At 42.3% G+C, this 24,209-nt stretch overlaps 1 protein-coding gene across 10 annotated transcripts in view; it reads left to right on the top strand.

Moving 5' to 3' along the window:
- Positions 1 to 24,209, top strand: part of PASD1 (PAS domain containing repressor 1) — a 98,744-nt gene that overhangs the window by 61,315 nt on the left and 13,220 nt on the right. For all 10 annotated transcript variants that reach the window (XM_082207224.1, XM_082207226.1, XM_082207227.1 and 7 more), the window contains exons 5-12: positions 347 to 436; positions 3,931 to 4,051; positions 5,572 to 5,685; positions 7,787 to 7,905; positions 10,108 to 10,190; positions 16,352 to 16,458; positions 19,830 to 19,977; positions 21,766 to 21,847. In XM_082207224.1, the coding sequence (XP_082063350.1) occupies positions 347 to 436; positions 3,931 to 4,051; positions 5,572 to 5,685; positions 7,787 to 7,905; positions 10,108 to 10,190; positions 16,352 to 16,458; positions 19,830 to 19,977; positions 21,766 to 21,847 (864 nt within the window). The remainder of the gene's footprint in view (positions 1 to 346; positions 437 to 3,930; positions 4,052 to 5,571; positions 5,686 to 7,786; positions 7,906 to 10,107; positions 10,191 to 16,351; positions 16,459 to 19,829; positions 19,978 to 21,765; positions 21,848 to 24,209) is intronic.

A 24,209-nucleotide genomic window follows, 5' to 3' on the forward strand; every position in this document is an offset into this window, starting at 1 on the left:
GGCGGCGGAATCCATTAATAAAGCAACATATATAAAAATAGAAAATGTTCGTGGCAGCAGCAGACAACTTGGGAAAATAATTTCAGAATAAAAATAACAATTGCATTTGTTTCTAATTTATATATTTTGATTATTATATTATTATTTTAAAAATGCGTACCCAAATAAATAATATTCAGAGTAGACCCATTTAAATAAATGGATTTAAACTGCTTATGTTCATTGATTCCAATTAGTCTACTTTGAATAAAACTAACGTTGAATGTCACTCAATAATATTATTTCTCTCACACACAGGACGGAAGCAAGGTTTTTAATCTAAATTATTTCTTCTTTTTCCATATAGGCATTAGATGGTTTTCTCATTGCACTTACCACTGATGGGATTATTATTTATGTATCTGATAGTGTCTCTTCTCTTCTTGGGCATTTACCGGTAAGTTCTCACAACATAATGTCTGAAAATCTTACTGTTTTCCTTAGGAATGTCAGTATGGATGAAATGCGACAATCATGTATGCAAAGTAATTTTTCAGAGACTTGGATTAAGTTTAATACAACTGTTGTTGTCCCTAAGTAGATATATTTGGATGTTGCTGTCTTTTCTAACCCATGGCTTTCTAGAAGCATGGCAAAAACTTGCAGACAAAAACTTGTTTGGTCAGAAATTGCAGGGGATAATAATGGGTTCTTACTGCATGCTGTCTTTAAGTCTGTGGAAATACTGTCATCCTCATCCCAATACGTACAGTGATGTTCTGAGATTCTGCACGTAGAACTGCCATAGTGTGGTCTAGGGAATAGACAAATCGATTAATTTTGGTCTCTCTTGGTCTCTCATTTTCCCATTCTTAAGTACACTTTGCCTGAATTCCTCGTGAGGAGTGTGCATTGTTTTTTCTTAAAAGCCCACCTGACAGTTTGTGTGCATTTTCAGGTACATTCCCTCATATGGGTACATTAGGCAAAATTGGTATCTTTTAGGACATACGGTTTATTACACATATATACAACCTGACCCTACGGTAGAAGAGTTCATAGCATTGACGCCCCAAGATGGTCTCGTTTCTCCCATAGCCAGCAGAAATCAGCCATGGCTCTGACCCTCTCTCCAGCTTGCCGCCTTTTCCAAACTGCAACCTTTTCACTCCAGGTCACATCCCAGCCAACTGACCTTTTCCTTCTCAGAGCCAGAGGGGGGCCCCCACCCACTTGCCATTAGGCACACAGCCCCTCTCCATGGCTTTCTTAATAAGCCATTGCCTTTCCTTTATTTTCTTAATGGTTCATTTCCCAGGCGATTAACCAACCCCTCAGGAAACTGGCCTGGCTTATATTTTAACATTTGCCTTGACTAAAACCTGACTCCCACTGGATCCAGGAATTTAGGGGAGTCTGGTACCCACAAGCTCATAACGTGGGTTGTAATACATAAATGATATAAAATATCTGGAACATGTAAACTATGCCTATAATAAGAAATACAACATGATACTTTAAAATGTGGAAGTTAAGAGGGAGTTGAAGAAAACTAACCAGATTAAGAATTGTAATATATGAGAGAACAGCAGCTAGACAGGGTAGGTTTAACCAGGAGAGGCTTCCTTTTGTGTTTTTGCTGCCAGAAAGAGAAATCTAGCTACAGTCTCTGTTAATTGTTTAAACCTGCCAAAAGGCACTGTAGTCCAGATACCAGATGTTAGTGTCTAAAATGCCCACCAGATAGTAATGCTAGATACTCCTTAGAGAGAGTGCTCATGTGTTTGACGCCACCTCTCTTAAGTAGGCGTTTTGTTTGTTTCTCTCTTTCCATGAGTGTATGGGAGACATTTCTCTAATTAACTGTGCTGTAGACTATTCTCTTTTCCATAAGGAGTGCAGATGGCTTGGCTATCTTTTGCGGCTTTGGGCACAACTGTCTGTTTTCTATGGGTGCTTTTTAAGGCCATCACGTTAACACCACCATCATCATCATCACCATCATTATCATTAACGTTGTGCAGCCGAAGGCCCACCTTTTTTTTTTTTTTTTGCTGGTGATATTCAGTTGGGTTCTTTGCCTCCTTGTTCTCTTTGCTTTAGAACAGCTTTCCCTCACTATCGGCAGAGACCCAGGGTAAATGCAGAGTCAAAATGCAGTCGGCACATTCCAACTTGCCCTTTTCACCTCTGGCCTACCAACTTCCACACTTCTTGTGTTCTGTTCTGCCCTGTGCTGAAGCGTTTTCTACTGTGGTTCAGTTGACAGCACATTGGCTTGAAATAGATCTGGGTTCTTGGCTGGGAGACGCAATTTTTTCAAAGGTGTCCCCCCCCCCTATTTAAAGCGTTATCACTTCACTCTTTAGTCAAAAAAGGCTCCAAGAGAGGATTATAGATCAGTAAAAACAAGACAGACTCTCTTCTCCAGCTTAACAGTCTAAAATTCACAACACCAAAGGGGAAAAAGGGCTGTGGAGGCACTACTTAAAGTTGCAGCTATTATACAGGGATGGAAACTGGTCTGGCAGCCTGATGGAATAGCTGCTGCTAGGTGACAACTGAGGAACAGCCAAAGAAACTAGGTCTCTCAGCAGAGTGGATAGCTTTTCCTCTGCTTTATTTCTCCCCTTCCGCTTTGCAGCCTGATGGAATGGGGCAACTATGGTGGATAGCTGAGTGAGAGCCAAAGGCACCTGGTCTCTGAAGAGCCAGTTGAATAGTTCTGCTTACTTTTTCTCCAGCCTTTTCCTAGATATTCTTGGGCAGGTTACCCTTTCCCAAGGTTATAATTAACAGGTCATAAGCCTTGCATGGAAGGATGACAGTACTGACTGTGTCTCAAGTGACTGAATGCTGCTCCATACAAACAATTCCCCCAAGAACGAAAGATAGAAATTGGGATGTATTGCGTAGCCTTTTCCCTGACATCTTGTTTTCTAAATGCTTGAATGTTTCCCCCCCTAATGGGAGAGACATTCCGTCATGCACTTTGTTGGCATCGGTCTGTCTCTAGAAAAATGGAGTGTACCTCTGGGGTTGAAGTCAAGCTGTTGGAGAATCACAGCACCCCCTGTGGCTGCAGAGACCAGTTAACTCATAACCGCTGCCTCTGATGCTGTTTTTGCTGTGTTAGCAGCACTGAAGTGACCTCCCCTGGGCACAAGCCTGGGCAGTGCTCATGGAGGTCCTAGTCTATCCTGAAGACAAGATTCCCTCCCCATGGCCTCCTTGGACCCCTTGATGTGGTCCAAAGGAAATCAGAGAAATATATTTGGCACCAGCTTGGCTTCAGGAGTTGCTGGAAGGAGGCGTGCAAGATGACATCAAATAATATCACCTGGACAATGGTTTACCACCTCAGGTGCTGTTCATGAGCATTCGGCCTCAGTTTTCCGTATGTAATTCAGCAATAGTAGTACCCTGAGTAAGTTGTTGTGAGAATGATAGGAAAAAAGAATACAATATGGTTGTTGGCATGTTATTAGGGTTAAAACCCTTTCCCTACGTACTCGCAACGTACGCAAACAAGATTTATTGGCACAGAGGTTATAGCATCCCAAAACTGTTACTGTAGTAATTAATAATCTTATCTGTCTTCTAAATCTTTTTTCAAAAAACTTGTGTGTACATGTCTCTGAACCAACGTGTGTGTGTGTGTGTGTGTGTGTGTGTGTGTGTGTGCCCATCATCTTCCTGCAGCGTCATTGGATGGCTTGCGTATGTGAACACACACCAGAGATCTAACAACACCAGCAAATCATTTATGTCACTTGATGTCAACATGAATCCAAATTGCTTACAACAGAAGCAGTTCCCATATTTGGCTGAGGGTCTTCAAGTGTTGAGTGACTATTCAGTGCTGTTTTTAAGTGTGAACCAGCCCTTTCATCTGTTGTGATCATTTAAACACTCTGCCATCGAACATGACAAAGTGTTCTTTTGTATCAGTCAGATTTGGTGGACCAAAATATATTAAACTTTCTGCCTGAACGTGAACAGAGTGATGTGTACAAGCTGCTTTCTCCACACATGCTCATGACGAACGCTGTGGCGACAGATTTCCTGAATGGTAAGTAGCATTTTGTTTATTGTCTCTTTGATAGGGAAGAGAAGACCTCCACAGCAAGGGCGCATCCACAGCATAAATGTTAAGCACTGTGATACCATTTTAACAGCCAGCCTCTGAAATTCACAGGTCTCTGAATTTTGCAGTGCAGTTCTTGCAATTTTGCACTGCAAGAAAAGAATACAAAACTACAGAGATAATGGTGTAAAATTTGCGTACGAATACACATAAGAGCCAAAACAACATGCAAAAATCCATTCTTTTAGGGAAATTTGCTTTGCAAAAGTGCATACATTGGGCAAAATTTCCCAGAAACATATGTATGTTAGGATGAATGAATATTAAAATCCTGTTGAATTTTCATGATGACTATTTCTCTTTAAAAATAAATAATCACAAATTGATGTGGACATGTGAAGAACTGAATTTAAAATTGGAAAAAACGGGAAACTGAAATAAAATAAAATGGACAGATCATATCTGCAAGATCAGTAGTTTTCATCTGCCATGAATTTGTCTAATCCTCTTTTAAAGCCATCCAAGTTTGTGGCCATCACTTCTTGTGTTACCCTAGCCCCGTAAGTAAGACAGAACACTATGCAATGGCTTTAATTCTGCCAGGGCAATGTAAGAACCTCTATTAGGTTTTCCTATCCTTGCTGAAAGAACCGAATCTCTGTCCAGTGATTCTACAGACAGCTTAATTGTCATGTAAGTACTGATTAAGCTGGCAAAATAAGCCTTCACTGGGACTTAAGAGGCACACAGGGCTTCTTATATCTTGTGCCCTCTGCCCTATTTCAGCCTTGAAGAAGGTTGCATGATTGAATGATTCAGGTGCAGGGTTAATCTAGAAGTCTTATTTAATTCCTGCAGCGTGCTGTTATTAATGTGAATGTGCTTTGGACAAAGGTGTTGTCGAGAGCAGATCAGTAAGCTTTCTTATCAACACAACTTTTAGTCCTATGGCAATCAAAGGAAGAAGCTACACAGGCAAAATGATCAGATTTTAAACTTGTGGAGATGTGTCACTTAACCATGGTTTGTTTTTGTTGGCCGTTATTAAGCATTGCATCCAATTGTCAGAAGTCAGAGTTCAGGATGGGCTCTAAACCCAAAGGCAAAAGCACGGTTGAAGTTTTTTCCATAGTGCAAAACATCTGAATAGAAGAAACTGGTTGTAGTGACTGGAGGGCATTTGGGTTCTAGTTTGTACAGTGCCAAGCTACATTAATTGCTGCTGTTGTTATTAATGCTAATAGGAAATTTATTGTATTTTTATTTTTTTTACTTAAAACGTTTCTGCAGTGCTCTTTCCCAAAATTGGTTCAAGAGCAGTTTACACAATTAAAGTTTGTTGCAAAGAAGTGGCTTTTTCTTGCCACAGAGTGCTGTCATTTTGGGCCCATGTCCTTACATTTCTTCTAAAATATTTTATTTTGGGGTTGGATATCCAGAGTTTTCTGAAAGGATGAAGTTACTATTGAAAATTTTAAGACATTTTCTCTCTCTTTCTCTTTCAGCTGAAAAACAGATAGAATTTTGTTGTCATTTAGCCCGAGGAAATTTAGATCCAAATGAACCCATTACATATGAATATGTGAAATTTGTAGTGGAATTTAAATATTTTACTAATGGTAAGCCATTGTATTATCACTTTGTATTATCATTGTCCCTTCCCCCCTGCCATATGCTCATAGAGTTGCCTTAAACCTGTTGAACCTCTAAAGTTTCTGGTGCTGACAGTATGTTAATCGGGATATTATTATTTTTAGTGCATGTGGGGGTCATCATTTTTGCTTTGTGGAATAATGCCAGGGCATGGCATCACAGTGGACATCCAGTTATGGACTTCACAAAATCTTTCCCCACTTTCCTTCTGTTTTCTACCAGATCATTTTAGGTCTTCCAAATGTTTATTATTATTATTGAGTATTCATGATGGTTTGTGCTCATGATGATGGTATCAATACTGTTTGCACCTTTAGAGGTTTCCCAGTGGACCTACCGCTTCATTCGCAATCAGTTTATGCTTCATGGTTTCCTGCTGAAATCTATTAACATTCTGTATCACTGATGTTCTAGTTTATTGCCCCCAACTTGTGTTGCACTGAATGAATTAACTTTATTACGGTCACAGACCAGGATAAAAAAACAACAACATATAAATAATCTGAATAAAATACAGGATTAAACACGGATAATGGATGGATAAAAACTGATAATTAAAACAGATAAGAACTAAAAACAAATAAAAACATGCAGTTAAAACAACTGTAAGAGCGTAAGAACTAAAAGACTCGCAGTTAAAACAACTATAAGAGGCTGCAGAGTAGAAGCCTCTGAAATAGATGACACTCACAGCATTAGAAACTGATGTGCAAATATGGTTAAAACAGACAATTAAAACAATGTACAACAATAAACTATCCCAGGGGGTTGACTCAGAGTCACCCATGGAACCGAGTTTGGGGATTTTCAGGCCGGACTATTTTGAGTTGGGCGATGGTCTGCGCCTACAGATTTGTACACAGAATCTGGCAACCATCCAGGTCTTCTTCTGATCTTTGCCTAGCAGCAAAAGGTCAAATTTTTGCTTTTGTGGGAGGTTGTGTTGCACTGTGTAAGGCAAGAGTTCCCTTTCAGACGGTAATAATTTTAAGGGAGTAATAATGGAGTAATTTTGGAAAAGCATTGCAAAACAACTAATAAAGCAGAATGATGTGTGGAGAATCCAAAGTAAATTAGCTACTAATGCTCTATGATTGCATCAGGGACATACAGCCCTTGCCCCTGCCCCAAAGAATCCAGTCGGGGTGGGGGGAGGTCCCTATTTCAGTACTGAATAGAGTTGTTTTCTTTTCCCTGTCCAAGGTCTTCGTGACCTTTTTGCAGCTCCGTTTTACAATCTTTTCCAGTATAACAATGCTACGCCAACATTTCTGAAATAATCTCTCAAATAAAAGAAGTCTTGTTATGCTGGATGTTCATAAAGAAGAAAGTTTAGCTGGCTTGGTTTTATTGGCACTGGGTGAATATTGAGGGGGATGACAACCAAAAGTAGACAAGAAAGTTTTGGAAATGCTGTCTTTACTTAAGAACCTAACAAGAGTCCCAGTGAATAACATCAAAGGTGCAAATAGTTGAGTGTTCTGTTCTCACAGGGGCCAACCAGATGTTTGGCACCCTTCTGTCTCGAGAGACAATGGAGTGTGCCTCCCAAGGTGAAGTCAAATGACTGCATTAGCAGAATCAAAGTAGACCTCTCTGGGGCGCAAGCCTGGCCAGCAGTGTGCATGGAGGTCCTGGGCTGCCCAGATGACAAGATCCTCCTCTCGACCTCGCTGATGGAAAGCAGAGCAAGGTGTTTGGCACCAGCTGTGTTGCAGGAGTTGCTGGAAGGAGGCGTACAAGCTGCCGTCTTAGGGACTCCACTCTGGATTTGTGTAGGGTTTACTCCTTAGCCTTTTCTTCTCCCGAAGATGTCCTGCAAGGCAGCGAAGCTATAGCGTCAGAGTTTCCCATGTCTTCTGCCTTCCCCAACTGCCCCTCTGTAGTCTATGGTAAGCCCAACAGCACTCCCCTCAGCTCTGATTCCTAGCACCCACTACTGTCTGACAGTGGAGGTGGAACATAGCAATCATGGCAAGCCTTACCCTCCATGAATTTGTCTCATCCTCTTTACAAACAGCAATGAAAACTCAGCTTCTGAATTATCGTTTTGTGCTTTTGCTTCAGTGCCTACATCTTCTTACAATGGCTTTGAGTCTGCCATCGCACGAGCGTTCCGATCGGCCAACGAAGAGCAGATCTGCCTAGTAGCAACAGTTCGTCTCGTCACTCCACAGTTCTTGAAGGTATGCAGTCTCTCTGATTAGTGCAGTGTTGTCATAAACCAGGGTAAGGAACTGGTTGGGGTGGGGGGGCTGCATTTCTTTCCTGCGCCACCTAGTGGTGGGCAGGGCCAATGGGAAAAGTGGGTTGGGGCAACAAATGTGAGTTATACCTTCGCATTTTTAGGCTGGTTTCTTCACACAGTTGCACACTCCTCTCTGCCCTCCATGCTGGCAAAGCAGTAGGCACTATTCCAGCCAGGCAAAGTCACTCAAGGTGTGAATCAGGGGAAGTTAGCAGCATAGCCAGGGGAGGCTTCTGAGGGCCTGACAGGGAGCCCCAGAGGGCCACATTGGCCTGCTGGAGCCTGAGGACCCCCACCACTGTCTTAAAGGGGCAGGCTCAGTGGGTGAGGGGGGCAGAAGAAGAGAGCTTCTAATGAGTTTCACGAGATCAGCATCTGTTTGTTAATTTTATTTAAGCTATTTGCTCCTGCCAACCTAGCAGCTCAAAATCACATCAAAGTGCAAGTAGATAAATAGGTACCGCTCCAGTGGGAAGGTAAACGGCATTTCCGTGCACTGCTCTGGTTCGCCATGCTTAGTCATGCTGGCCACGTGACCCGGAAGCTGTACACCGGCTCCCTCGGCCAATAAAGCGAGATGAGCACCACAACCCCAGAGTTGGCCACGACTAGACCTAATGGTCAGGGGTCCCTTTACCTTTTATACTGCTTAATTACCAAGGCTCCTAACCCAGTGTACATAAAAAAATTACTGAAACATCTCAAAAGTCATATGAGAAGCTGTGGAACTCTGCCGCTTCAGAATGCACATGCATTTTTCATATAACAACTGGCAAAAACCAAACTTCCCCTGATATCCTGGTTTTCCACATGAGCAGGAGGGTTTTGCTTTTTTTTTTAGCATGGGGCAGTACTTCAGAAGTGGTAGCATCCCAGAATGACTCTTACATATGACTTTTTATGAATGCATAGTCCAGTTATAAGCCCAAAGAAGGTACTTAACACTTGAAGCCAATTCTCACAAGCAGCAGATGAGCAAAACCATTAGCACTTCTGGACTTGCATGACTGAATGCTCATCTAAATAAACAGGCACACAAGCAAAATCCCCTATACATAGAAAACATACATGTAAACGAGAAGAGCTCTATCCTAGCCATCTGCCTGATCTGCTATTTTACTTTGGGGGGGGATTATTGAACCCCACTTCATATGAGCCACACCTGTAGCTTGCAATGGAATAGTCCAGATACCAGATACCTTATCTGCTGAAAGTTGGTTTTGACTGTAGAATCATGGGAACTTGACTGAATTTTCATACGTCATGGATTCAATCCCCACACTAGAAACTGGGGCTTAGTTATGAAAAAGTATAAAATTGCTCAGTGCAAGGCCTGCTGTGTAACTGAGACCCCCCCTTCCCAGGATTATCAGACATGCCCTTCTGTCAGCTAGAGTTCACTCATAGGGCCATGCTATGCGCTTTCCTTAGCTATATACAGCAGCCTGGTATTTAGGCTCAAGCCTGGTAGCAAGAGGTGAGAAGGAATTCCATGCAGGTAGGAGAGAGAGAGAGAGAGAGAGCACTCTATCTCTCCTAAATGGCCAGCACAGGAATACAGCAGACTGTTGCAGAAAAGACATAGTTCTCCATCCCTTGCTCATCTAGCTAGTAAAGGTTTTGGCAGGCTAGTGGAATTTGTAGGCTTATTTGCAAGGCGGTGGGTAAGGGCCAACACATGGCTACACAGTGAATGTGGGATTTCCAATGCTGGCGCAGAAGCATCAGGTTGCATGATGTTTGTGACAGAATAGCCATGTCCTTTGCCAAGTGAGCCTGCAAACCTTCTCCATTATCATGTTCACTTGAGATTTCTCATCCTTGTTGTTCAGCAGCTTTGGGCCAATAGGTTGTAATGCTCTCTCTGACACTGACTCATTTAACAGCCTTGGCTAAGTTAATGCAGCCTTTTGGTCTGCACCCATAGAAAAATAAAATAAGCAAGGAACGTAGAGGAATGTAGTTGAGAGCAATTTTCATCAGGTTTTTTCAAAGTCCTGCAAACCCAGCAGCTTCATTCACCATATGGCCCATGTGTTTGTCAGAAAGACATATTTGTTTTCCAAGAGCTGCATTTATAAAAAAAAAGGGGGGGAGGAAAGAGGAGGAAAAAACCTTGTCCTACCATCTGTTTCTGCAGGAACTTTGCAATGTGGAAGAACCGTGTGAAGAATTCACATCGAGGCACAGCCTGGAATGGAAATTTTTGTTTTTAGACCACAGGTGAGATGGATATGTTTGTTTTAAATTAATGCATTTTTAAGGGGAGGGGAGAAACCACCTCAAGGTGGAAGTGGGGGGGGGAGAGTTGGAGAAGACAAACTCATCTTAATTCCTAACTAGGATTTGGATTCATAGTCGAATTAAGTAAATTTGAGAGCATTAAAATTGACACATTGGGTCAAATGTTTATTAGTTCAGCATTCTCTCCTTTCACAACATCTGCTATTGAACCCCAAGTTATAATACTCAGATGTTAAGAGTTGGTTCCAAAGATTCCCTTTTTATAATAGAAGAGCTTCCGTAACCCAAGGAATGTATTTGTTTAAAATCTGCCTTATTTTGCCGCAGAGTATGGAGGTTGCATTTGTGACTACCATTGCTCACAGCCTAGCAAACACAGAGCTATGCTTCACATGCTTATCTTAGCATTTTAAAAACACTGTGTGAATGTGTGCATGACCTTTGCAGGATCTTGTGGCTATGAGTTCCATAGGTAAATTGCACGCTCAGTAAATAAATGTACCCGTTTTTGTAAAGGAAGCAATGACCAAGTTCGGCAAGACAAACAATGACCAAGTTCGGCAGAAAGGTCTGAAGGGGGGTGGGGCTTCTGGAGCACATTTAACTGAACACACTTAGAAATTTCCATGCACTTGAGAACTCTGACTTTTCAGGATTTGTGCCTAATGCACAAAGGCCTGAGAGAAGCCCTGTGCATGCAGTAGAAATATGCCTCCTTGCTCCTCTACACATTTTTAACGCTTGTGTATTCTGGCAAAGCATTTGAAGACAACTCTGGTTCAGGTTTCACCTTGTGGTTTATATGCACAACCTGTTGTTTGACTAATGAATGTGCCTTTGGGGTGAAGCCAGACCATTGGAGAGCTACAGCACCTACTGTAGACCAATATGGGAGAGACATGTTTTGTTGCAGCTGTGGCAGATGAATTGCACAACCATCATTCTACAATATGTGGGAAAGCAAGTGTAGTTACCACTCGCGGCTGCACTTGTACTTCACACCCACTAAACCATGGTTTGATGAGACATGCCGGAGCAGGAAAAGAGAAAATGAGAGTCTTGAGAGTGCATAGTTCTGCCTCCCACACAGCCAGAAGTAGAACATGGGTTTTGGCTTCTGTTTAAAACAAGCTGAAGAAACCATGTTTTGAAGTTAGCTTCTGTTGAAGGTGTCCAGGGTTTGTTACTAACTGCATCCTGTCTCTGTGCAAAACAAGTCAAGGGAAAATGAGAAAAACCTACTAAAATCTTCCTCTTGACCACATGGGATGAGGAGAGTGGAGACTGGAGATTCTTAGCTAATGAAATTGATGTGGTATGAAACTGGGCCAGAATTTTTTTATATTCTTATTAAAAAGACCTAGTCGATTTATAGACCTCTTAGTATGTTTTTCTATTAAAAGGTCAAATCTGCCAAGACAATACATGCAATTAATTTGCAATAAAGTAATAAACCAGACACGAGCAACCTTAAATAATTTACATGGAAAGGGGAGAATTACAAAGACAAGATATGGATTGTATACAGTGCTCTGGGGGGGAGTATTATGGGAAACTGTGTTAATATTTTAAACAAAAAAAGTCACAGGAAATCCTACCTTGAGGCAGCGGTGTGAAACCACTCATATACAGTGGTAGCTCAGGTTACATACGCTTCAGGTTACAGACTCCACTAACCCAGAAATATTATCTCGGGTTAAGAACTTTGCTTCAGGATGAGAACAGAAATCGTGCAGCAGCGGCAGCAGGAGGCCCCATTAGCTAAAGTGGTGCTTCAGGTTAAGAACAGTTTCAGGTTAAGAACAGACCTCCAGAACGAATTAAGTTCTTAACCCGAGGTACCACTGTACTCAGCCTCTCCCAATTGGATGCATATTATTCATGCTGTCTAGGCATGGCTATCCTAGCTTTCAGAATCCACAGAAAAAAGTCGTGTATATTTCAAAGTACAGTTGTACCTTGGAAGTCAAACAGAATCCATTCCAGAATTCCATTCAACTTCCAAAACATTCAGAAATAGGATTGCCATATTTCCAAAAAATGAAAATCTAGACACAAAAGTTGATGAGCTTTTTAAGGAAATTCGGCAAAATAATAGACTTCCTGGGCATTTCAGCGATTTCCAACACTGCTTCCAACTGCCATATTCCGGTTATGTCCAGGAAATTCCGGACATATACCAAACCTGATCCTCCAGACTAGAAGATACTGACAAGGGCTGTGGCTCTTTAAAGCTCAATTTGAAGCCATAGTTTCCAGTTCATGTGCAATGGGAAGTTATGGTTCACTGTGGTTCCTGGTTTGTTTTGATAACTCATGTGGAAGAAGGAGCAATGTGTCAGCAAAGGAACTGCATGCAGACGTACAGCCTGACTTATAAAGCTAGATTTGATTGGGTGAACATGCGTTTTGCATGGGATGGGGCAGGTTAATACAGTGTCTTTGCAGACTTGTGCATGTGTTTGCATGGATGTGCAATATCCTCCTTTTGCTGTTTTATTTGTATTACTTGTCCTTATGCTCCATTTTCCCAATAGTACAATAGGACACTGCAATTTCTGTGTTACTTATTCTTGCATTTCATACCATGCTGAGTCACCAGTTTCCTATTCGGAAATCCTAAGAAGAATGTCCAAATTCCAAGCAGCACAGGAAGTTACAAATATCCTAAGCAATGAATAACCTAAAAATGAGGGGGTATGCTTTTCAGCTTGTACTGCTAATATGCCAACTCATTAGCAGATCACAGCTAGGTAACTGTTAATACTTTTGTTATTATTTGAAGGATCTGTTCTCCTTCAACAGTACAGACAGTTCTGAAATCACTTTACGATCTCTCCACAGCATTTTCTGGCAATTTATTAACAACATGGCCCTTGTATTTATAAGTGCTGGAGCAAAAAAAAAAAGTTTGACTTTTGCAGTGAATTAGGCTTTGGGAACCTGATAATATTACCTAAACAAAGTGTAATCAAAGAAACTTGTAATTCGTGATCCTATGCATGCATACTCGGAAACCTCTCTGAGTTTTGTTAGGACTGCAGCCTTGATAAACTTCTCTATGGGAAATAATTGGCTTTGCATCAGAGCAATTTTCTGCAACCTGTTGCCTTCCTGGTTTGTTAGACTACAGCTATGTACACACCACACCATTCAAAGCTTTGTGACTGAGTGGGGGTCTGAACCCACATCTCCCAGGTTTTAATCCAACGCAAGCCACTATAACACAGTGCCTCTTTATGCAAAGATGCATAGGATTGCACGGTTAGTGTGATAGTCCCTCAGGCAATTATGGAAGCACTCAATAGTTTTGCTCTGGTGTGCCACAAACATCTATCGGTATGCATTCCATTGCCAACATAAGAAGAGCCCTGCTAGATTTGTGAAGCCCAAAATCAGGATGGAGACAAGCAACTAATACTCATTGAGGTGGAGGTCATGCTACCTCTCAACCTGAATATTCCATTTAGTCAATTTACGCATGTATTCTGGTAGTGAACTTATTGTCCCATGAGTGGATCCCTTCTGTAGCTGAAACAGCACCATCCACACACAAGGGAGCCCCAAGACTTTCAGAAGTAAAAATAAAAAGTTTAAGGGCCCTAATGTAGGGAAATCTTAACGTCAGCCCAGTGAGGACTGACCATGCTAAATAGCCATGGAATGTCTAGCTGAATGCTGAAGATGGGAAAGTAAGGCAGGTGGAATGGAACAACCTGGAAAAGGGCATGGATGGCTGGAAACCTGAGCAGGAACAGTTTATACTGCAATGTTTTGTTCAGATTTTGCTTGTCAATGTCTAGCAGCTACTGATAGACCTTTCTTTCCTGTGTGAAGCTCTGTTTCACACATACAATAGGATGGCTCACATGTTGTGAGACACAATTTCCATCATTCCTCACAGTTGGCCATGCTGGGAAAATCTGGAGGGCCACAGGTTAGGCAGTCCTGTTATTCAAAGACAACCCACTCAGCCAATCGTAGGTCTCCAATGAGCATATCTGTGTGAAATCTTTGAAAATATTAGGCATAAACCTAAGAAGCACACATAATATGCCTTCATATTTCTTGTACCATTTTTGCAAGGGAGGGAAGTATTCACTTTGGGTTGATTCCTGTTGCCCCAATACGTAGCACATTTTGCAACGCACCGCCCCCCCCCCCAGCTGAATTCAATCTCGCTGGTTTTTATAACCTATTTGTAGGTTGCTTTGTGACACTTGCCTTTCCTCTTGCAAAAAGCATACTGAGAGTGACTAAAAGGAAGGAAGATGTTATTCTGTTATGCAATAAAAAAGCCTCCAGCTTGTTCTTGTGAATGCCGTAATTTCTAAGAGCATTAACTATTTCCTCAGTGCATGCGCACACATCTCTACCCTGAATTGTTTGCCCAAAATTGTGCAGAATTTGCTATCAACTGTTTCTTCTGAGAGCCAACACAAGCTCTTTGTTGAAAGAGTGTTTGCAGTCCTGTGCATGTTTTTACTTACCTGGGAGTGCAAAGCAAGACTCAGGTTTTAGTAAACAAGTTTCGGCTTGTGCTGAAAGGCAGGACTGAGGGCATGAATGTGTAGATTGCCAAATTATGCCTTATGTGGAAGGGAAGGATATGTTGTTCTGCTTGCGACTTATATATTGGCCTGTTCTTAGATGTAATCAGAACAATTATGCAGGAGTCATTGTATACATTTTGTCACACAGCTGTTCGAAGATTATTCCCTGAACATAGGAGACTTGGCTTAATGGCAAGCTTTCCCCAGTGGTGGTGGCTGTGCTCACAGACAAGTTTGCTGTGGTTTGTTGAGATTGGGGTTGGTGTGGGAAGTGGATAAACAACCCAGCCTACTAGTCTAGTATGCCCTTAACAGCAGGTTGATTTGATAGGTAGCCATAGATGAAGCTTCTCCAGGCAGGGACAAATCCATGGCTAAAGCTCCACTAGCGCTGGTTCCATCCCCATATGGGCCAACTGCATATCCCTGCATATGCAGGGAGTTGGACCAGATGACCCTCAGGGTCCCTTCCAACTCTACAATTACAAGATTCTATGAACAGCTGGGGCTTCTGGGAATTGTAGTCCAACAGCATTTGGAGGGCCATTGTACCCCCACTGCTGTGTTAAAAGATGATGGTTAGATTAATTGATGGAGGGAACCTCTATAAATGGCTGCCAGCCATGATGACTGTAAGGGACATTTAAATTCAGAAACAGTAATCATAATTAATTTAATTTATTAAAATGAAACTTAAAAATTAAAAGATGGTTAAAAACAAATATCACCTGTTATCATGATTTACCCTTACTTTGCATGGTTTCTTCCATTATTATTATTATTATTATTATTATTATTATTATTATTATTATTATTAAAAAACAACTTCACATAAATTGTTCCTTCTCTGCTTTTCATGGGGGACTGGCGGACGAGGAGCTAGGGAGGAAATGGAAGCCCCAGACTTCTGACCACAGCAAATCTCCTGGTTTTGGCCATGTGCTTTCAAGACTATGTGCTCATAATGGGTAGAAATATGATTCTTTGTTTAAACAAAAGGGTTGGGAGTCTTAGGAAGCAGCTTCTATAATCATGGCATGTACACACAGCACTAACCATAGCGCACAAATTTTTTGGTTCCCTATCTGGATACCCTGAGCGTCTGTCAACTTATAAAACTTCCCAGGCATTTGGTAACGAATGACTCACTTCCCTCTCCCCATTTGCTGCTTAAATCCCAAGAAGTGAGTAAACTCCTTAACGACATACGTAGGAAGCTGACTTAACATCGGCTCAGGCCATTGGTCCATTTAGACCAGAAGGGTGAGTTCTGATTGGCTCTCTCAAGGCTTAAGGCGGGTTACTTTTAACAACAATAATTATTTACATTGCCATTCATCCTCTTAAGCAATCTCTCTTTAGCGCTAGCTAAGATATGGTGCAATCCTATGCTGTCTATCCAGGAGTAAGCTCCATTGAATTCAGTAGGACTTGTTTCCAAGCATATTGCAGATAAGATTGCAACCAACATATCTTTCTTGCATGACAAGAAAAAATAATTTCAGGATAATGCTCCCCCCCCCCTCGCTAAAGAGCTCTCAAAACGGCAAACTTTGTACTCACAGCTTTCCTCCCCTCTTGTTCCAGGGCCCCACCTATTATAGGTTATTTACCCTTTGAGGTGCTTGGGACTTCAGGTTACGACTATTACCATGCAGACGACCTGGAACTTCTTGCTCGGTGCCACGAACACTGTAAGTGTCTCTGTTCACTACATGTAATGGACTGGCAGATGTGTGTATTTTAATTGCATTTCTTGTTCTCTCGCTTAGAACACCAGTGCAAATCACTGCAGCCATACGAAAACCATTTGTGATGGAAAACTTAACTGTAAAATGATGTCAACCCAGAGCCAAATTAGACTGGACATTAAACCTATATTTGCATTTAGCATGCAGGGTTGTTTGGCTGTTGTTGTTTTTTTAAAATGCAGATTGTATTAGCTGGGAGTACTGATAATGAATGGAATTAGAACAGGCAGAAAGGGAATTTACTCTGCTGTGATCCCAAGTAAAATGCCTTATTTGAAGTTAGTATCTTCACTGGGAGGAAATATCCCTCCCTTGCCGCCATTGGGTTTTTCTGGAATTGGGAGAAATCCTCTCACTGACTCAAACAGAAATAGCAGTTTCAAAGGAGGGATGGAAATCCATATCATTATCAGCCTAAACCCCCAGCTGGAGCTGCTATTATAATTGTAATGGGTATATTTGTTTTAAAATTGCCTATTCTGTTGTAACCTGCCCTGGGACCTTACGGTGAGGGGTGTGTACGAAATTGTGAGAAGCAAGAAAGAAATCATGCAAAAAAAAGAAGAAGAAAGAAAATGAAAACATACAAACAAATTAATATTTGCATTTTTTAAAGCGTGCATGCTAAAAGCAAAGATGTATTTAACGTCAAATCTAGTTTGGGACTCAGGCTTCTTATGTTACCTCTCTACCACCTGTGCTTTTGAAGCTGTTTCAGAGGACTAAATTGAAGAGACATAGCCTTTATTAATAATACCTTACTTTGCTCAGTGGTTTGCAAGGCACAGGCTCATATATATATATGTATGTGTGTGGGTTTTGGTGTCTTCGGGTGTCTTCCCGTGTAAGAGTCGGGGTGTCTGTGCGACGTTTCGACGAGGTCTCACTCGTCATCTTCAGGCTGGTGCTTTCGGCTTCTTGTTACTGTAGAATTGCAAGGCCTGGTCTGAAGCCTGGGACTCTCTCCTTCATTTCTGCCACTTGGCTCTTGAGCTTCTGCCTCAAGAGCCAAGTGGCAGAAATGAAGGAGAGAGTCCCAGGCTTCAGACCAGGCCTTGCAATTCTACAGTAACAAGAAGCCGAAAGCACCAGCCTGAAGATGACGAGTGAGACCTCGTCGAAACGTCGCACAGACACCCCGACTCTTACACGGGAAGACACCCGAAGACACCAAAACCTGCATTCCTGTACCCGTGAAAATCTACGAAAGCATGTATGTGTGTGTGTATATATATATATATATATATATATATATATATATATATACACACTCTTCATACATAGGATGATTTCTCTTGGATCTTGTAACGATGGACCCAAAAAGCCCCACCAAGCCATGGCAGCATTTGGCTTCCACATGAAATCTCCAGCAGACCAATAGATGTATTTTTGCTGCAGGGACTGAAGGGAGAAAAATTAAACTGATCTCTGCCGCAGTGCTCACCCTAACTCCTGGCAGTGTCTGGATTGCATGACCTGTTACAGAGTGTGCTGGATGTTCTCGTTAACCAGATTAAGAGGCGTACTTAACTCCCTGCCAAGTTGTGTTGTTCGCTTCTCTTTTAGGTCTCCTCAGGCCTTCGCAGACCCTGGCTGTCTCTCTGTAACTGCAGAGGTTCAGGGCTGCTTGCTAATACTTTGGGGTGCAGTGGCTGATCCCCCCCCCATTAGTGCTGCTACCATGCCTCTAAAAGCAGCCCAATGCACGTAAATTTAACAGGTGGAACTAGATGCCACCCAGACCCCAGGATGCCAGACTTTTGTCTATGCCAAGCTGCTATTAACATATAAGAGGAGAGCCTGTAGGAAAAAGGGGCAGCTCTCACTTTGGGGTTGAAGCTGGAGGAGATAGAAATACATGAACATCTAGCATTTTGTTACTTGTCGTTGTCAGGAAGCTTTTTGATATGTTTGTTTGTTTTGATCAGCATGTGGGGTAATTGCAGCATTTAGGAGCTTCAGATTTCAGCTGCTTCTTTCAGGGTTCTTCGCTTTGCCAGTGTATTGGGGAATTGTTTCCTCAAGTGCAAATCCCTACAGTGCTAACACATGATTCTTCCTGATCAACTCTATGTATAGTTGCCTGGTTGCAACACAAAGATTCGTGCTGAAGCTATAGAATTACAGTGGTGCCTCGGGTTACAGATGCTTCAGGGTACAGATGCTTCAGGTTACAGACTCTGCTAACCCAGAAATAGTACCTCGGGTTAAGAACTTTGCTTCAGGATGAGAACAGAAATTGCACGGCAGCAGTGGGAGGCCCCATTAGCTGAAGTGGTACCTCAGGTTAAGAACAGTTTCAGGTTAAGAACAGACCTCTAGAACGAATTAGGTTCTTAACCCGAGGTACCACTGTGCTAGTTAATTAGGACTGCTGGAGTGAGTTGGGCCCCCATCGTTTCAAAGAAGTGGAACCTATGGCTTTCCATGTGTGTTGGACTCCAACTCCCATCAGCGTTGCCAATGATCACAGGTGATGGGACTTGGAATCCCCAACCCTGCCCGGCAGTAAAAGGGGAAAAAGAGTGTACAACACAGGGACAATAAAATGTTGCAGTGCTCAGGGAAGAAGCACCAAACAGCTATTTGTTTTTCAGGTTCTTGAGAAGTCCTACTACCCTTGTTTTTTCAAACAAACAAACAAGCATACACCAGACTTGATTTTTCTTGAAACCTTGGAATTATTTGAGTTTGGTGGGTCACAAAATGTACAAGCCCCTTATGGAAGGACAGAGCAACTTGCCAGTGTGCAGTCTAGCAACTGTGCTCCTGTCTTTTAGCTGGTGTGGGAGGTGAGGGGGGCAGGCCTGTTTACAATTTTCGAAGTGCAAAAGCTGTGAACATTTTGAATTAGCAGCTATGCTTTTGCTTTTCAGATCAAATTTCTGCCTCTTTCCATTTTCCAGCTCTGAAAATAGACAGAGGTGTACTTAGATGGTTTGAAAAGGAGGCAGTGAATTTCTGACAGAACAGCCCGCCCCCGCCCCCGGCTGAAAAACAAGCTTAAAAGTCAGAGCAGAGTGCAAAAGTGGCCCCAGATATGGCAGGGCAGGAATAGAAGTGGAGCCAGGAGATATTTGAAGGTACGGAGGAGTCAGAATCCCACCTGACATGCTCAAACCCTTTTAGACAGGCCTTTTATTCACTCTATATGAATTTTGGCTTTTACAATGGGTGTTATTTTGACATACACAGGGATTATGCACAGCTTTTTATGCACATGCCCGGAAGAGCATTAATGTTTCTCTAGATCAAAGATTACAAAATGCCTAATACGTTGGTGATGTTAACTAAGTGGTTGTTTTCATATGCAGTGATGCAGTTTGGAAAAGGCAAGTCCTGCTACTACAGGTTCTTAACCAAAGGCCAGCAATGGATATGGTTACAAACACAGTACTACGTCACTTATCATCAGTGGAACTCCAAGCCTGAGTTTATCGTGTGCACCCACACGGTTGTTAGGTAAGAAACGGCACATAATTTCTGCTGCCATTTATCTGCGTCTCCAGCTATGTCTGTTCAAATATTTGGCTATGTGTATTGGCTCGATAAGGCGCTCTGTTATATAAAATGATTAGGGTTGGGAAGTGGGGGAGAATGTCACTGTACTTTTATTACTCTTTTATTTTTGGCAGCCGAGAGAGAAGCCTAGAAACAGTATCAGCTGCCAGTTCTACTCTGTTCTAGAGGGTCCCCTCTCCCAAGCAATTTAATGGGTAAATGAGGAAAACTGGTAACAGGCAGCAGCATAATTAGCGACTTTTAAAGCAAATTGTTCTTTAGAATAAAATCATTTCTCCCTGTCTGTCATCGTATTATATATTAATGATGGCTGTATTCAAATGCAAAGGTAGAATGTGATTTAGTGTTGTGCTGCTTGAAGAGTTATAAGGAGTTATAAATGTAATAAACATTATGACAATGAACGGCAGCAGCTCATATACTCTCCTCCTCATTCATGAGTGAGGAGGAGACCTGATGCTTTTGCTTCCAGTTTAGGCTAGTCACAATTTATTCTGATGCCTGAAGCCATGCAGACTGTGGTTAGGCTTAGCTGTGATAAGTGGAAACAAACTGGCTTCAACCATAGTTTACAAAGCAGGCTCCCTCCCGCCCTGTAACCATTGTTAAGATTCACTATAGTTTAGGATTTAGACACAATCTATAATGGAAGTGGAAGCTTCTGATATCTTCCTCGTGACTTCACCAGAATGGGAAACTGTGTAAGGCCAGTGCTTGCCACAGGACAAACTGGCTATGGTAAACCATGGTTTAGCGTTATGTGCAAATTGGGGCAATAATTAGCAGCCCAGCTCTTCAACTGTAGTTTTCAAATTGTGTTTGAGCCTATGTTCAGGAACACCTAACAGGGAACCCACCTAACCCATCTCCCACTTCCCTTCTGCTACCAAACTATGATGTTGTTACAGCAGGCATTTGATGAGTTTTGGGTAGATTTTGCCTGATCTCCCTTTTCTCTTACATTTGCTTTTATAGCATTGGTTTTATAATTGCAGATTGTTTTAAGTCACCCTGAGCAATGTTCTTACAGTGAATGCGTGGGATATATAAACAAGGGGGGTTTCTTAAAGCCCTGTAAGTCACTCCGGTTAAAGATTTTAGATTACCTAAGAGAGCCGCTGCCAGTCAAACTGCTGGGCTTGATGGACCATCGATCTGACTTCTTATGAGACAGCTGTCACATAGTCCCATTGCTCTGATCCAAAGTCAGCGTTCGCCATAGGAAAGTACTGTGTTAGTGGTGAAACTGGGTGGAATCATTAATGGCATACGAGCTTCTGCAAAAGGCAACTTTGCCTACCTCTTTGTCTGATCTTCAGCTGAAATGTATAGTCACTGAGGGTGATGGGTGAGTTTTGGTGAGAATCCTATATGACGAACTGAGTGTGCACTCTAGAACATCATTTCCAAACCTGCTGCCCCCTAGATATTATGGACTACAGTTCCCATCATAGTTCCTTGCATCCCCAGTGGTCAGGGAAAATGAGAATTGTAGCCAGCAACATCTGGAGTGCCACAGGTTCATGACAACCACTCCTCCTGTGTGGATCCATTCAGCCTTAATGACCAGATCTTGAGTGTGCCATTGCATTCCAAGATATGGTTGGCATCATGCAAGAGGTTTGTCTCTGAGATGGTGCCCCAATTGTGGAAACCCTAACCCAACTTCTCTATTCTTTTCCTTTCCTATGCGATATATACATATATATCACACACACACATATATAGTTATGCTGAGGTTCGAGCTGAAAGAAGAAGAGATCTTGGCCTTGAAGAGTCATCCATTGAACTAGCATCTTCGTCTTTGAAGGTATTGTGTGCTGGGATGATCAAGTAAGAGCTGTTAGAAATGTGTTTTTGCTCCTGGTGGCAAGATGGCATTTTGGGGACATGAGAACCATCATCAGCATCAACATCATTAGTTCCTCCAGGTGTTCTTGGACTCCATCGCTCCCACCCAGTCAAGGATGCTGGGAGTTGTAGACTAGCAACTTCTGGAGGGTGACAGGCTTCCCATCTTGGCAGCAGCTCTTCCAGGTTTTGTTAGGATGCAATTAGTCTTTAGGTCCACTCCCTCACTTCCGTCGTTAGTTTTTTCCTCCCTTCCAATCCAGGTGTGGTCAACAGACCACTCATGAGAATGGAGGTTTCCTGGATTATTTGCTTCATCAGCCTTGGGTTGAAAGTAGGTTGAAATTTTGGCCTGTTTCCTCATTGGGGGAGTTGTTAAAGGTTGTGTGGGTGAAATCGCCAGTTCTTTGCAACATTGTCTTGTAAGTACCATACTCTGAATCGGAAATCAATAGGGCTACTTTATCCAGCCCACAGTTTTAAGGGCTTTGCAAGGGGGGAGTTCAAAGTTGATTTAAGTAGCTTCAAAAGGGAGGGGAGATTTTAAAGTCTACCTGACAGCTCCTGGGGTCTGTTACTGATAAAAGGTGGCAGTTACTTTCATAGGTTGAGCCTTTTTATCAGAGTAATTTGATAATTAGAGCTCCTACTCACACAGCAGAGACTCAGTGGAGACTTGACCAGGCGCCATCATCTCCCGGAAGTCTGTTTAATACTATTTAAAAAAAAACAAAACAGAAGAAGAAGGAAACTTTCTCCCCTCCTTCACCCACGTGAATGTTGCTGTTTTTCCTACTCCTACTGTTGAAAAGAAAGATTTGTTGAAGGTGGGACGGGGACCTTTGTGCCGGGAATGTTTTAAGGGCACAGGAAAAGCCCCTCTGGGTCAGATCCATGCCTCACCCAGTCTAGCATCCTGTTCTCTCGGTGGCCAGCCACATGCCTGGAGGAAACCCACAAACAGGATCTGTTTTCTGCCTCTGAGTACAATCCCATGCTACCCATACGTGGAATGAGACGACTGGAGGCCAGTTGGCAGCATTTCCAGAAGCTACATCTGTAGGACTTTTATGCTGAATCACCTGTTCTAGCCAGACAAAGATTGGAAGCGAAGGAATGATTTATTGATCTGTTTTCTCTCTGGATTGCTGCTGTGTATTTAAAGGCTAGGCAGAATGCTGTCCAGAGGGTGGGCAGAGCTGTGGTCATGACAACAGTTTCCATTGCCATTTTTTAAAAAAAGAAAAGAAATCAATTGGGCATCGTCATAGCCTGCCCAGTTAATAGGGTCAACTCAGTTAACATTTTAAAAATAAACCTCGCCAGGGTTTTCATAATGAGATGCCGAAGCAGCACCAGAAATAAAATCCAGCGAAATGGATCCACGCATCCAACTAAAAAGTTGTCAGGTGATGTGCTTGCCTGTTCGAATTGGTTCTGTGGCTGCCCCTTTGCCATATCATCACAGAGGCATACATTAGGGTAGGGGGACCTTCACAGTCATGGCAGTTCCTGCGCTGCGTCACACTAACATACAGCCGACCCACAGAATTCACACTGCCGGCTGGCACCATCACAGGTCTCTGTGTGATCAGGATCATTAATCTTTTATTCTGTTTTGTTCAGTGGTTAAACACAGACACCACCCACCCCTGTGTTGTCTACAGAACCCCTCAAAGTTGTACTTTTGTTGTGGAGAGCAGACTTAAATGTTTTGTACTTGCGAGGTAATTGCATTTCCCCAAGGTAGTGGAATCAATATTGTGTTTGCTACGTGGGAGGTTGTTGAATGTGATTGTACGGGCAACATGATGTTCGAATCCTATACATTAACTTAAATGGAGGGCTAACTAGAATTGGCCTAAATGCAGCGAGGCCATTTTGCTGCTACGTCTGATGGGAGCTACCAATTAAGGGGCTAATGAAGCTCACGAAGGATATTGCCAGTAAACTGACCGATTCCTTTTTCACCTTCCGTACTCATTCCATTCTCCGTAATATGAGTCCTCAGCAACCCTACTTTTCTAGTCAGCCTCCCTAATTTGGCCATTTATTCATTAATTCTCCATATACTGTTGAAAGCCTGTGACATGTTGATAGAAAGTGGGCAGAAGGGAGCTAATTATAAAAGAGTGTTTCTATTTTTATGCACGACTCTGTCGTCATACGGCAGTGATGGGTAAAAGCGATAGGGGAGCAGAAGGACAGAAAAGCCACAATGTTGTAGCATGGAAAAAGCACCTAGTGCTTGGCAACAGACAGCCTTTCCACCTATTTCCCAAAGCAGTGATATGAACCAGTTCACCTGCATGTAGCAGGTT

Source organism: Podarcis vaucheri (genome assembly GCF_965113315.1).
Source record: "Podarcis vaucheri genome assembly, chromosome: Z".
Lineage (NCBI taxonomy): Eukaryota > Metazoa > Chordata > Lepidosauria > Squamata > Lacertidae > Podarcis > Podarcis vaucheri.